Here is a 15,642-nt window from a genome sequence, read left to right on the forward strand (position 1 = left end):
TAGTTGGTGTGGGCAGACTATCTACTTAAGCTTTACTCACCCCATCTCACATTTTGAACTCGCTCACATGGTCATATAGGACTCAGTCAGTTGGCTCACACCACAAATCAGTTGTGCGTAACTTACACAGTAGCTACCATTCTCTTGTCAAACAATAAAAAATTGTGATGTGTGTAAATAAAATTTCCTTATTTTCAAGTGTTCTAATGATAACACCTGATCCAGAATGGATTGTGCATTACAACCTCTCACTTCATTTTTCAAAAATTCTCTCTCTCTCTCTCTCTCTCTCTCTCTCTCTCTCTCTGTGTGTGTGTGTGTGTGTGTGTGTGTGTGTGTGTGTGTGTGTGTGTGTGCGTGTGTGCGCGCGGAAGCTTGTGCACTCTTCCGTTCATTCACCAAAATTAGTGGTTCGCAGGGTCAGGCATTACGTAGTATCATTTATTTACCATATGATGACAAGATGAAATACTAGACAGCTATTTCCAACATATTATATATCTCAAGTTTGCAATGGATTCATGGCTCTAAGTTTGAAATCCAGTGCAGTCACACTCAGGGAAGGACGTTCATACCCACTGATGCAGCAATGCTCCACATCTGGTCTGGTCAATTCTGATGAGATTCAGTATGCACCAGTGTAGATGAAAACCTGCTGGCCACTCCCAGGGAGTTTTAAGTAGTCGGTGAATTACATGTGTTGAAAGCAGAACATGGTAACAGAAGGTACACAATAACTGAAATGATTTGATGTTTTAAAGTGACTTCTTTTTTAGGCATAAAAAGTAAAAATTTTAAAATAGGAGCAGAAGGGGGGTGGGGAGAGAGAAAAATGTATAGAGACGATCACTGAAATGTTTGAAAATGGATGAGAATCAACATTCAAACGCTCATGAATGTAGCGGGGAATATCACAATGAACTTACAAAGATTCACATGTAATGTGACTAAAAATTAGAACTAAAAACTGATTTTAAAATCACCATTCTCTTGCTATGGTGGTCATGACAAAATACATGCATCAAATATAACATATTGACTCTTTAAAATGAAGCTGGGAACCTTAAAAATTATTAGAATAGGTGATAGGCTATTTCTTTCAGATTTAATTTATATTCTAAAAGGGGATTCTAATATTGTTCATGTGTTGTACTTACCCACCCTCAAGGATTTCTCACTGGAGGCAAAAAATTACAGCATTAATCTGTCTCATTTATGAATCCTCTTTTTTTTCTTCTTCCCCAAAGCATAATACAGGTTTCTTACTAACAATATTATGGAAAGTAAAGTTGCTACTCACCATATAGTGGAGATACTGAGTCACAGATAGGCACAATATAAAGACTGTCACAAATATAGCTTTCGACCAGTAAGGCCTTCGTCAAAATTAGACGAGACACACACATGACTGCAGTCTTGTGCAACCGGGATTTTTTACTGGTTCTTACTGTTATGAACGGTTTCAGTTACAGGAGTATTTCTTTTATTAAAACCTTTACTTTCAGGGACTATGTCAAATAGGCCAATTCACAGGAAAGACAGGTTTAATAACAAGGCATTTGATTGTTAACACTGTTCTCATTATTTTGCACTGTACAGTCACATTTATGAACTTGAGCTATCAACATCTTAGAATCAAATTGTATGACTTAATTGTAGACAATATTTCGTCAACATTGGACAAAGAAATTCTGTGACTGACCAGAAAGACAGCCAGTGTTAGAATGACAGCAACCAGCTTTATGTCTTGAAATAATTTCACTTCTTTAACCCTTTAACTGCTCTGGATGTGTTAGCACGTGTGCGTTTGTGCCTGTGTGCTCTGAACCTGTTTATGTGTGCCACCAGTCCTTCCAACTGGTACTCTGAACGTGTCTATGCACGGGCGTTAACACGTCCAGAGCAGTTAAAGGGTTAAGGGTTGACCAATTTTAAACCACCCGGTCAGGGGTGTGTGTGTGTGTGTGTGTGTGTGTGTGTGTGTGTGTGTGTGTTGAGTCACTGCTTCCAGAATGGGAACGTGCATCCACCATGGATCGAATCCGCCCGACGGTTTAATGATGAGGGTCAGTGTGCTGGCTTGCATAGATGAGGTTCTTAGGTAGTTGCCCCACAACCCACTAGGTGAATACCAGGATGGTCTTAAGTCCCATCTCAGTTACATGATTCATAACATTTACAAAACTTTCATTCACTTTCCCATGGATAACACTACATGCAGACATTTGTGGTATTTGTATTCTACATTCAGGGAGAGGGTGGAGTGGTAATGGTGTGGTGACAGGAAGGGCATCCAGCCACTCCCTAAATTAACCATGCCAAAACCGTTAATAAAATTGCATCGACATGGGCCAAAAGCACAACAAGAAGAAGGACTGACCGATTTTGAGCATGCAAGAAATGCTTTCAAATGGATATGGTTCAAATTAATACAATTTTTCCTACACATTGTTAGTTGCTATCATTCCTACATGACATTCTAATTGAAATGCTCAGCACCATTTATGCATTTAACTGCTCTCTCTTTTAATCAGTTTGTCTTCACACAAATTTCTGCACATCATGTTGCCTACCTGAAAAAGCCAGTCATCATCTGAATCTGATACTTTTTTCTGTGTCAGCCACTGATAAATTGATACTGCTGACCATTCTGAATGGTGGCCATAAAGTATGTCACATAATACTAACATACTAATGCCTATGACGTTCATAGGTGTATTAGACTTTAAAGAAACTGCCATGGAATTAACAATGTCAGAAAGGCAAGATTTACCACTGCAGGAGACAAAAATATCGAAAAATTAATTCTCCATAAAGAAAAAAAAATTACCAGTGTTCTGGGGCCATCTTGTAACAGAATTAAAATGGTAAAATCACTCTGGCTTTTGATTTCTGAAATATTATTTCTTTCTGTAAGAATATCTGCTTTAATGTTTGTTCCCTGGCCAGTGCCTATGGATTTTTCATATCTTGTGCAGAAACCAAGATAGTATAATCTTGGAACATTTTATTGTCACAAACTAAATTGCGAAAATTATTATGATGTTTCAGACATCAAACTCCTCACGATAACAATCACGTAACTCCAACAGAGCTGAAAGGCACTCATTATATTCATCATCTTCGAGGCCTGAGCTACGAAACTGATGCATCCGCGTCATGTGAAGTCGAGATGCTTCAGTGTGCAAGGACTCCAGCATAGTGCCAACTCCTTTGGTGCTGTGAAGGCCAGCCAGTGCAGGAACAGAATGTACACCTGAAGCAGAAATATTTATTGTGGAATACATCATACATTACTATATTAAAGATTTTTTCATTTTCATATACAATATTTAAACTGACTGAAGCTGTAAACAAACATTATAACCTGGAAGAGAGAACATAATTAGAAAATTACACTCAATTTCTTCCATTTTACCCATTTCTTCTTTCCTTTTTCAATACCTATATTGTTAATTATTATTGTACAATCCTGTCAACTAACTTTCTCATTATTCAGCCTACATTTTTGTGGCAACAAAGTTCTCTGACTTCAGAGTCTCTTCTATTCAGCAGTAACTGATTAACACATTCATATCATGTGCATCTGCTGCCTCCCATGCAGCAATCATAGTTATCAGCCACACACACCTAACCCTCCATTCCACTCCCCACCTTCTTTCAAACCCCAAATGCCCATGTGGGAGAACTGAAAGCCATCCTGACCAGACTACGGCCACATCAGATGTCCCTAACTTGGCACCTACATACTTTGCGTCTCCCCTGGCGCCAAGCATTTGGATGCTTGGTGGCCACACCAGGCATCAGTGTCAGTTGCCATAGGTATTTTGCTCAATCACACTGCCATAATATCCATATCCAACTCTGAGTCAGAAAATGCTTCTGGCAGAAATTATTTCTTTGAAATATAAACTGTTGAGGAAACTGCTATTGTGTTAGGTACATGGCACTAATTGTGAGAGAAGTGAACGTCTTGTACAAGCAATGTTGGGAGTTTCACGACATATATTTCAGTCACTTATGAATGACTGTAAAAATCATTCAGTAGATATTAATTACAGAGTTAGTGTATCTCCTGAGCAGTGTCTAGTTGTAACTTTGAAGTGAGTAACTATAAATCCAATACTTTCGTTTTATTTTTTTAAAAGAAGTTGTACTGAATGAATGCATAGTCCACAAGTAGTTAGTAAGAAGAAACTATTGAAAACTTAATTTACATTTCCAAGAAATAGAAGAGAGCACAATGAAAACTGACACAATGGTGCACTTTTCTGTGGAATGGTATGAAAGACTGCACAACACAATGCCATTTGAAGTAATGTTGTCAGAATCAGTTAAATTAAGTTATCGTTCTTCTTCCTGTGTATTGTTGTTTGTTACATGAGTGTCCAAAGGTGGCTCGTAAATGCCATTTTGAACCCATTACATTTCTGGAACAATGAAATTTTGAATTTTTCTCCACAGTATAAGTTTTTTCAAAGGTGGAATTTCAGTCATATATAGTACCAAATTCCAAAAGATGTCTTGCTCTGGTATTTAATTTTTTTTCCACTCAAGGTCTAAGAACAAGTTTCCTTTGCTTGGAGACACAGTTTTTCCTCTGTGGTTCATGTGTGTTAACTGTCTGCAGAATACGTCTTGAAATAACGTAGTACTCTCTCTTGTTTTCATGTTCTTTCTAAAATACTAAAATCTCTGCATTTGGAGGTCATTGAAGTATTTCTTAAAAATTGTAACAGTTCACAAGAGCACTAAGAGCTTGTGATAACATCGTCAGCTCCATCTCCACTTCATGCTTTGCCAACTTTTTGCAGTTCTTAAAGAAAGTAGGACTGCAAATTCTTTTTCCTTCTTTCTACATGTTTTTCTGCAAACAAAAGAAATACTATCAGTTTGTTTTATAAGGATCAGAAACTGACTGAACAATTGGTAAAAAAAGGAAAACAATATTATTTTCATTATTTTTAATTTCAGATTTTTAACAATGGAAGAGAGGTATAGGTCACTTGCATACCACTTTTATTGGATGGCATAATAAAGGAGATATGTCAAAAACTCAGGGACTCGTTGATGGATAAGTGCTTGCCAGTCCCTGCCAATGACTTTTTTGTAAAATGGAGTTTTCGAAACTGCTTTGGTACAATAGATGGGAAACATCTGGAGGTAAAAGGGGCACATCATTGTGGATCTTTGCATTACCAATACAAACAATAATTTTCTATTTTCCCGCAATCTGTAGTAGATGGGAATTGTAAATTTGTCACCACTGGCACTGGCATGCAAGGGCGAGAATGTGACTTGAGCGACTTCTGAAGTTCAACACCTTCAAATCCAAGACTCAGGTCACCACAGCATTCCCGTGGAAAGACTGATTCTGGGATTAATATCACAACTGCATTTGTTTTAACTGTGGATGGTGGTTATCCTCTATTGGACTAACTGATGAAACCCTTTCCCGAGACAAAATATTATACAACTTCCATCTTTCAAGATCTCACCAAAGCATTGAATGTGCATTCAGCATAATGGCATCAAAGTGAAGAGTACTGCAAAAGCTATTGAAAGTGATTTATGTAATGCTGTAGTAATTCTGAAAGTATTCTCCATAACTTTGTGATGGAGCATGAACAACCTTCCACTACTCGGGAAGATAGCGATGCCAATTTTCCACCAAGATTCAGTTTATGGGGACCTTAGCACAGAGATTTGAGACTAGCAGAAAATACGAGGCATATCTTGGTGGGACTAGTTCGCTGTCCTGGCAAATGAGCTTTCTGTCTCAAAAACATTACTGAACATGGCAATGATTCGGATGGGATTCATTCAGCTTTGAATTTGTTACCAGATTAAAAATATCAGAAAGCACTATGATTATTGTTGTTAATTACAACTGTTAATTAATCTAAATTTTCTTTTATGAATAAAAATAAAACTGAAACTTATTGGAACTGTCAGTTTCCTTTGCAACATCTTCCCTCATCATCTTTTTGTGAGCATCATGTGCTGGAATCCACAAAATTCCCCTTTGAAAACTGACAATATTAATGCTTCATCATCCATGGCAGAGAAGAAGCAAACAATATTACATAATCAGGAACACAATCTTTGAATTGGTGACATGCCAGGTAGAACCAACATGACTGTTTGTCTAGCAACATGCCAAGTGACTAGCTTAATACCTAGAGCTCAGTGCAGCTGGTCTCATAAGGTCACATGTGTTGGTTTAGTGAGGTGAGTCATGAAGTACCTAGGTGCCAATTGAGATGTGTCCAGTGTGATAATAGCCTAAGAATGGCTCTTCCATCCCTCCACTGTGGTCACAGCTCACCAGAGTACTACACTTGATTCAGCACTTGCTTTCTCTCCCAGTAATTTATACATGTAATTCTAATTCCTCCATGATGTCTGATTAAACTTAAGGGTAATGGGTGAAGAAACTGAATGGTGTTATCATTTTTAAACTGTCCAAGCTTAGACGTATTTTGGTTGATATATGGCAAACATTTTTTATACACAATTAGGTGGGCCACATTTAACACTGATAATTTTCCTTTATCCTTTTCTGCAGCCTATTCCTTCACCTAGAGACACGAGTGTCTTCCCCATACAATTCCTATTTTCAAAGGTTGAAACAATATCTAGTTTCAAAAGCTAGGGTTTGTGTCAATTTTTTTAAGCCTAGTCATTAATCTGTTACCAGCAAAATATGATTAACAGTCTGACCTATTATGCTTCAGTATCTGTCAATATTTCGCTGCCCCCTCCTCTGTTTAATGCCGGATATGCAAATGTGCAAAATATGCATCCAATGTGTAACAAAACTGATCTCAACAATTTGTGATTTTCCATTTGAGACAAATGTTTAACATACCAGGAGTCTCAACTAAATAAATAACAGAAATACAGCACTTTGGGGGTAATTCCTTCATAGCTACTTTTAACAAACACCAGTAATGTTAATTCTGTATTTCTAAACTGAATTTTCACACTGCAGACGAGCGTTTGCTGATTGAATCTTCCTGACAGATTAAAATTGTATGCCAAACTGCGACACAAACCTGGAACTTCTGACTTTTGCAGGCAGATGCTCTACCAACTGAACTATCCACGCACATGGACAATGTGACAACAAACAATTTTAACCTTAGTCAATGTCCACATCTATTCCCAGTGTAAAACAATAGAGTGATTTCTTACAGGTATAGAAAAAGTGTTTCATTAACCTGCCCAGAATGACACATGCAGCTGAAAAATAACAAAAGCAATGTCACAATGGTGATAATAATAATAATAATAATAATAATAATAGTGGATAATTGATGTTGTCATCCCAGGTAATAGCAGAATTAATGAGAAACAAATCAAAAGACTTGCCAGATACAAGGACAGAAAACTGAACTACAGTGACTCGGGCATAAACCTGCGAAAATGGTCCCAGAGGTTCTAGGTATGTTGGAAGCAGTGCCTTTCATCTTAGTGGGCAGTTGAAAACTGATGGCATTGACTAAATACCCATCTTACACTTACAAAAAGCCACTTTACTGTTACCTGCATGAATTATCCAATGATACATCAAGGCAGTCCTAGAAACTTAGGAAGTGTCTGACTAGTGATAAAACACAAAATCTAGCATAGTGAACTCACTTGTTGTATTTATTGTAATAATAATAATAATAATAATAATGTAGAGAAAGCAAATTTTCTCCTTACCATCACTGTCAAATCTGAGGCAGTCTGATAGCAAAAACTATGAAAGTTACTGGAACAATAAAACCTTCAGTGAAAATTAGATGTAAGTTACATTTTCAGAACTGTCAGTGTGAAATAATGTTTTACTGAACTTACAAGTTTCTGGTGGTCTTTCCTTGGTACTTAATGAACCATCGGGTGTAACCATTTTTGAGAAAAACTGAGGAAATGGAGAAGTTACAGCAAGAGGCTTTTCACTTGTTGTCACTTGTGAAGCAGTAGCATATGAACAACAGGATAAGAAAAGAGACAGCATCTCCTGTACAGAAGAACACGAGTATGCTGGGCTCCTTGGATCCCCATTTGACCTATAAAAAATAGCAAACGAATGTGTTCCACTGTGTATTGATGAGCATTCAGTAGAGTACAAAACTCCAACAAAAATTAAACAACCAAAATGACACATCAACTACAGAATCAATTACTTAATATCAAATTACAAAGAACATGTAGGCAGTATATGCTGAAATGATGCAGAACATGTCAGATTCCAGAAGCAATTATGCACTATGTACAGACTGTATCAAAAAGATATGACCAAACTCTCAGGAAACATTCCCCACACTTAATAGACAGAAAACACATTATATGAACATGGGTATGGAAACAACTTGTTTCCATTTAGTGTACCCTCTTGGTTACAGCATAAAACACTGTTCGAGATGACGTGTTCAAAATGCCCTCTGTTAACAGGGATACTTGCATCAACCCGCCATTGCACTGAATGTCTGATGCACTGATGTATCCCTGGAGAACTGCATATTATTTCACAGACTTCAATATTATGAGCATGAAAACTCTGTATACCTTGTACTGGGGTTTGCTGCTCAAGAGCTTTCAAATGTCCTCACAAATAAAAAGCCTATTTGCTTTAGGTCCAGAGATAATGGAGGCCAAATCTTTGTTGATAAAGCAAATCTTCAGGTATACATCAGTACATCGGGGATTCAGGGTGACATTGAATTAATACATATGTCTTTGCTAAAGGAGGGCATTTTGAACATTTCATTTAAGATAGTAGTCTGCCTATGCAGCTGAGTGGTCAGCACAGCTGACTGCCATGCGGAAGACCTGGATGTGATTCCTGGTATGATATGGGGGTGCACTCAGCCTTGTGAGGCCAACTGAGAAGCTACTCAACCAATTAGTAGTGATTAAAAGGTCAGGCAACACAACAATGTCTGGGAAAGCAGTGAGCTGACCACAAGCCCTTCCACACAGCATTGAATGACAACACTGGCAGAGGATGACATGGTGGTTAGTTGGGCCTAATTTTCCCATCTAGGACCAGAATGCAAATCTCTACCTTTCACCTACTTAGGGGAGTGTTTCATACTGTGGCCAAGAGCGTATTTTGAACATTTAGTGCAAGAAAACATTTCAGGTACTGCTGGTACACTCTACTTTCTGTGTGGTTTTCGCAATTAAACTGATTATGAAGAGAAGTAAAAAATGATCTATAACATGAACTAAAGCATTTCTGGACTCATGTCCATATGACATATTTTCTTCCTCTACATGTGAGGAACGTTTCCTGAAAGTCTGCCCATACCTTTTTGTTACACCCCCTATATCCAGCCATTTACAGGTGACCACTTACAAGAGATAAATGCTATATACATGTATTTTTGATTAGTCAAGTAACTAACATTGAAAATCTGGTACAGCAATAGTATGTTCTGGGTTACCATTCAAGCATTGTGGGATGTGAGTACATAGCAAGATCAAATTATTTTCATTCACTAGTAAAAGCGGCTTTAGTACCTTTAACACACATTATATCAGCCAATTAACAGCTATTTTTAGTGGCCTCCCTAATCCATTTATGTTCCATATATTGTAGTGAACTTCAACTAGTGTTGTAATTTAGTGCACAACTCCTCCTTTCAGTCTGACCTGACTTTCTTACACCAAAATTCAAACATCAATAAACAAGAATAAACATGTCTTGGCTTTCATGCCATATTAGATTTCTTTGGATACTCAAGTGGAAAGGCTACAGAAAAATTAAGCTGAGCTATCTGTGACCTACTGGGATCAGCTTCATTACTAATGTCCCTCCATCACAAACACTGATACAATCTCTGGTAGTATATTAAGTTCCATGTGTTCGCATGTTCATAACATAATTCAGCCAACTATATATGAAAGTACAGGGTTGTGAAAACATAAAACTGGCCTAGAAAATATTTATAGAATGGCTGACATTGAACTCACCCCAGTTGATGAACATTATACGAGGGAGGATCAAATATAAATGCGATTTTTATTCCTGAACATCAACAATTGGTAGGACTGGCCCCGTGCTTCTGCTATACTTAGGCAGGACGTTAGAAGTGAGGAGAGCATGCTGTTAGGTATTTCCCACCGTTTCATCACTAATGCTCACGATGTTTGACCAACAGGTGCACCCTCCATTGTGCAATGCATAATTATCAAATTTCTTGCTCGTGAAGGAGTTACAGCGGCAGAAAATTGCCAAAGATTGACTGCACAGTTTGGCGATAAAACATTATCAAGGATGCGTGTATTTGCCTGGCATAAAAAGTTCAAGGAAGGACAAGAATGTGCAGAAAATCAGCAACACGATCACTATTCTTGGACCAGCATTACAGACAAAAACATTCACGTGGTTAAAAACATTACTGACAACGATCGATGGGTGAGAGTATCAGAAATTGCACAAGACGTCAGAATCAGTTATGGGAGCTGTCAAGCTATCATCACAAATGACCTACAGTTCCGTAAAGTGTGTTCCAGATGGGTCCCTAAACTTTCGACCGAGAATATGAAGTTGAGATGTTCGGAGGTCTGTCAGAGGCTTACAGCAAGGTTTGCGGACGAAAGTGATGCATTTTTGAGTAGGATCGTCACCTGCGACTAAACAATTTCACTACTATGCTCCTGAATCCAAACAAGCCCGTAAGGAGTGGCAGAGGAAAGGGGAGGCAGCACCAGGGAAAGCCAAGACTCGACTGTCAGCTGGCAAGGTTCTTTCAACCCTTTTTATCAACGAGGCATTTTGCGGATTGATTTATTGCATGAACAACACACAATCAATGCTGCTCAGCAGTGTGGGATCCGTACCAGATAGGATTGATAGAAGATATCGAGAAGATCCAACGGAGAGCAGCGCGCTTCGTTACAGGATCATTTAGTAATCGCGAAAGCGTTACGGAGATGATAGATAAACTCCAGTGGAAGACTCTACAGGAGAGACGCTCAGTAGCTCGGTACGGGCTTTTGTCAAAGTTTCGAGAACATACCTTCACCGAAGAGTCAAGCAGTATATTGCTCCCTCCTACGTATATCTCGCGAAGAGACCATGAGGATAAAATCAGAGAGATTAGAGCCCACACAGAGGCATACCGACAATCCTTCTTTCCACGAACAATACGAGACTGGAATAGAAGGGAGAACCGATAGAGGTACTCAAGGTACCCTCCGCCACACACCGTCAGGTGGCTTGCGGAGTATGGATGTAGATGTAGATGTAGATGTAGATGCTTACTACTGCAAACTTTTGAACAAGGCGAGAGCTGCATATCGCCACAAAAGATGAGACCAATCGATTTGACAGGTGATACTCTTCCATGACAATGCGCAACCCCATACTGCAGCTCTAACTGTCTCCAAGCTACAGGAAATGCACTGGACTACACTTGATCAACCTTCTTACAGCACGGACTTATCACCTTGTGATTTCCATTTATTCGGACTGCTTATAGAAGCTCTCGGAGGGCGACGATTTGAAGATGACGAGAGTGTGGAAGACTTTGTGCGCAACTGGCTGTTCTTTTTATAATGACATACGCTGGAATAAATGAATTTCCAAAGCAGGAGACTATGTGGAAAAATAAATTACAACTGCCTTGAGTTTTTCAATAAATGAATGTACATAAAAATTAAAATCCCATTTATATTTGATCTGCCCTTGTAAATGATGCTGGAAATGGTCCCATTGACACTGAAGCAGTAGTGTGCTCTATTTACCAAACTTACAGATGTGTAGCAGCTCTGCCTGAGTGACAGCAGCAATAGTGTCGTCAATGTTCTGCTTAGCTCTTATAGTGTGTGACAATTGAATATGCTTGGCTCTTCGATTTTCCCCACTGGTAAAAATCACAGGGAAGATATCAGGTGATCAAGGTGGCCAGGAGATAGTGTTGTCTTGGCTCATTGTCCTTTCCACACCGAGCTCCTCATGCACTCATGACAATATTGTCGAGACAGTGTGTGCTGTTGCTCCATCTTGCTGAAAATATCTGTCTACAGAGTTGTTCATCTTCTATGAGTTCATCCATACATGGATTAAAGTATCGAGTTATGATGTGGACACAACATAAAACATAATTCTTGAGATCATGCAACGGCTCTTCAAACTACAGGTAGGGATTTTATGATGCATACTGGTACATGTTCTATGAGTTCAGTATCTTGACAAACTGAACCAGGCCTTATCTGAAGAAATGAAAAATATAGGATCCAAAATTTTGATTCCATTTCATTATTCAGCAAGCACTGGTGGAACTCAACACACGAAAGTTTGCCTAATGCTTTAACTCATCCACAGCAATAAATTTGTAATGATACAGATGCAGATCATTTTTGATAATGTTTTGACACAACACTCTCTTAACTTCTACAAATAAAATGGCATTGAGATGTTGTCAGACTATGTTCCATGCTTTCCTTCACTCAAGCAATGGTTTCTGTTGCTTGAACTCTTTCCAGATGGTTACAATTTTTATTAACTACAGAGCCTGTTTCATGCCATTTTTCCACTAAGTTTTTCATTTCAGACTTCGTTGGATGTTTTGCCAAAACCCTTCCCATCTTAAACTCTTGCACAAATAGTTCTGCACACATTTTCCACAAACTGTGATTTGGATAACTCTTGAAACTGAACAATAGCTGTTTTATCTTCAGTGTCTTTTGTGTTGTATTCAACAGATCACTCAACATGTCTGCTCCTTTCACTTACTCAAATGTAATGCTACAGCAAGGTACTTGGGACAGAGTATGTGGGAGATACACACCCACACCCACATTACAGCAAGCAACTGCTGCATTGAAATCATGGTTTCCAGCATTTTCTGCAATGGGCAATTCTTTTGTTCATTAATAAGGGCCAATTTCACTTCAGTCTTTAAATATTTTCCGGGCCAGTTTTATCCCGCTCACCTGGCACAACAAACCTACTAGCATGAGTAGTAACAACTGACCATGACAACACAGGAATATGTTGAAAAGTTGAGTATACAAACAAATCTGTTGCAGCAAGTAAACTGAGATACATTTACTCTGAATGACACCATAAAAGACTATGTTCCCACATTATCAATAAACATATGTTAAGGATGGTGTTGACATGATTTGATACTTACCACAGAGTAGATACTTGATGAGCATGAACAAACACTTACAATATTCTTATTAGAAGCTTTTCATGCAATACAGGCTTTTAGTCTAACAAATAAATTACTGTAGAAAATTATGCCCTGATCAATTGCAGTCTAATATGGTTTCTTAGTGATATGCCCCCCTGTCAAATATATACTATTTTACTATTTCCTCTCACCCCCCCCCCTCCCCCCCCCCCCTCCACCACCACCACCAACAAAGAAAAAGAAAAAAGGAATCTGTGGTTACGAAGACCAGGGGGTAATGTTATTTATTTATTTCTTGTGTATGTTTACTGACCATACACGGTATTGCTCTTCCCAGATGTAAACAGTAAGCAGTACACCTATCAAAATACATAAATCTCATTATTTGTTGTTTATATCCAAATAGGCAGTGGCATTATGGTATCCTGCAAAAGCAGTGTTACCTCTAGTTTAACAACAGGATGCAATATCTACTTATAATCCCGTGCAACGATGCCTAAGGTGCTAATACCAATGAGGAAGTTACCCCCCCCCCCCTTTCTCTCCCTGCTGGAAAAACAGCCATCTCTTTCAATGAGTGATAAAGATGACACCTCAATGCTCTCTGAGTACTTCCTTTTTTGGAGCCCATTTTTTGATTTCAACTATCCAGCATTGCTTTTGGCCAAGACAGTAGTAATCTGAGGCAAGCTGCCCATTATCAAATTTCCCACCATTAGTAAACTTTACCAACAGTACCATAGTATTTGTGATACACTAGATATTTCTTGCAAGAGCTCTTATGCCACTACATCATCATCATTTAAGACTGATTATGCCTTTCAGCATTCAGTCTGGAGCATAGCCCCCCTTATACAGATCCTCCATGATCCCCTATTCAGTGCTAACATTGGTGCCTCTTCTGATGTTAAACCTATTACTTCAAAATCATTCTTAACCGAATCCAGGTACCTTCTCCTCGGTCTGCCCCGACTCCTCCTACCCTCTACTGCTGAATCCATGAGTCTCTTGGGTAACCTTGCTTCTCCCATGCGTGTAACATGACCCCACCATCTAAGCCTGTTCGCCCTGACTGCTACATCTATAGAGTTCATTCCCAGTTTTTCTCTGATTTCCTCATTGTGGACACCCTCCTGCCATTGTTCCCATCTACTAGTACCTGCAATCATCCTAGCTACTTTCATATCCGTAACCTCAACCTTGTTGATAAGGTAACCTGAATCCACCCAGCTTTCGCTCCCATACAACAAAGTTGGTCGAAAGATTGAACGGTGCACAGATAACTTAGTCTTGGTACTGACTTCCTTCTTGCAGAAGAGAGTAGATCGTAGCTGAGCGCTCACTGCATTAGCTTTGCTACACCTGATTCATGGTGTGGGTTCCTGTAGTCATGTCCTAGTTCATGAACCACGGGAAACGTATGAGTGGCCAAGTAAGTGGTCCCGATAGTCGGGATACCAGTTACTTTGGAATAAGGCTGGGCATCTCGGACATATTCTCAGTCGTGGTCACCTTTGTGCTCATACGGCAAAGACTACCAAATCCACCGGTTAGTCCCTCAGCCGTTAGGGGTAAAACCCAATGGGACTCGGGGCAAGTAAGGCTAGCAACCTGCTTCCCTGGCACTCTAAATATGATGCTGGCAATAATCAGAGCAAAATGCCTCGGACCTTTGGAGGTGACAGAGTCCCACCTCTAACTGACAAACCAGGGACTCCTAAGATACAATTTGGCAAACAAATGGTAATGAGATGGGGAGCTATTAATATGCCACTACATGGTCACATTTTCAAGTCAGTCATACTTTTTGTGATTTGTATTTCTCTGCTCTATTTCAGTTTAATATTGGTCTTAAGTACACCTTCCACTTAAGTCTTAAGCATCTCTGCCACCTTTTGCTTTGTCTTTACCTCCTTGATGGAAAGAGGGGAGGGGTATTTCTACTTGATTTTCAAGGACACCTCCTTGCTGGTCTGGTGTGTAAACATAATGCGCCCAATCTCCTGCAAACAATACTGTCTAACATAAAAGCTGAAACACATCTGGCAGACCTGTCTAACTTTGTAATCATTCACAATGTTTTTATTTGTTCATAAAATGCATGCTCAACACTGAACAGTACACCATAATAAACAACCACTCAGGAGTGAATCTGCAACAGAAATAAAATCAGAATTAATTCTTTCATCCCCAATAGGATATTCCATAGCTTGAAAGCTGTTGCCTGGTTAAAACTGTGTGCAGTTCTCGTATATCAATGGCATTTCGCAATTAGGCATACAATAATCCTCCTTTTTGTTTCAAAATTCAACAGGAACTCTTGAGATAACACAATAGATCCAGAATTGCTGGAGAAGATGGGGTGGAACGAATCACTTAACCACAAAATAATGGTTAATGTCACACAGTCATGTTGCAGTTAATATTGAAGATAACAGTATTATCATGTTGAATACATTTTCCTTTCTGCTTTTCCATCTTAGGCTACAAGGCTGTGAATACT

At 39.0% G+C, this 15,642-nt stretch overlaps 1 protein-coding gene across 2 annotated transcripts in view; it reads right to left on the reverse strand.

Annotated features, from left to right (window-relative positions):
• Positions 1 to 1,558: 1,558 nt before the first annotated feature.
• The window catches only part of LOC126088508 (protein misato), an 85,662-nt gene continuing 71,578 nt past the window's right edge, over positions 1,559 to 15,642 (reverse strand). Inside the window, exons 7-9 of one of the 2 annotated variants that reach the window (XM_049906653.1) lie at positions 7,846 to 8,057; positions 7,711 to 7,759; positions 3,198 to 3,256 (exon numbers count right to left, since the gene is read on the reverse strand). In XM_049906653.1, coding sequence (XP_049762610.1) covers positions 7,719 to 7,759; positions 7,846 to 8,057 — 253 coding nt within the window. In that variant the 3' untranslated portion in view covers positions 3,198 to 3,256; positions 7,711 to 7,718. Of the gene's footprint in view, positions 3,257 to 7,710; positions 7,760 to 7,845; positions 8,058 to 15,642 lie in introns of both variants that reach the window. The other variant, XM_049906652.1, reaches the window with a different exon arrangement.

Source organism: Schistocerca cancellata, chromosome 6 (assembly GCF_023864275.1).
Source record: "Schistocerca cancellata isolate TAMUIC-IGC-003103 chromosome 6, iqSchCanc2.1, whole genome shotgun sequence".
Taxonomy (NCBI): domain Eukaryota; kingdom Metazoa; phylum Arthropoda; class Insecta; order Orthoptera; family Acrididae; genus Schistocerca; species Schistocerca cancellata.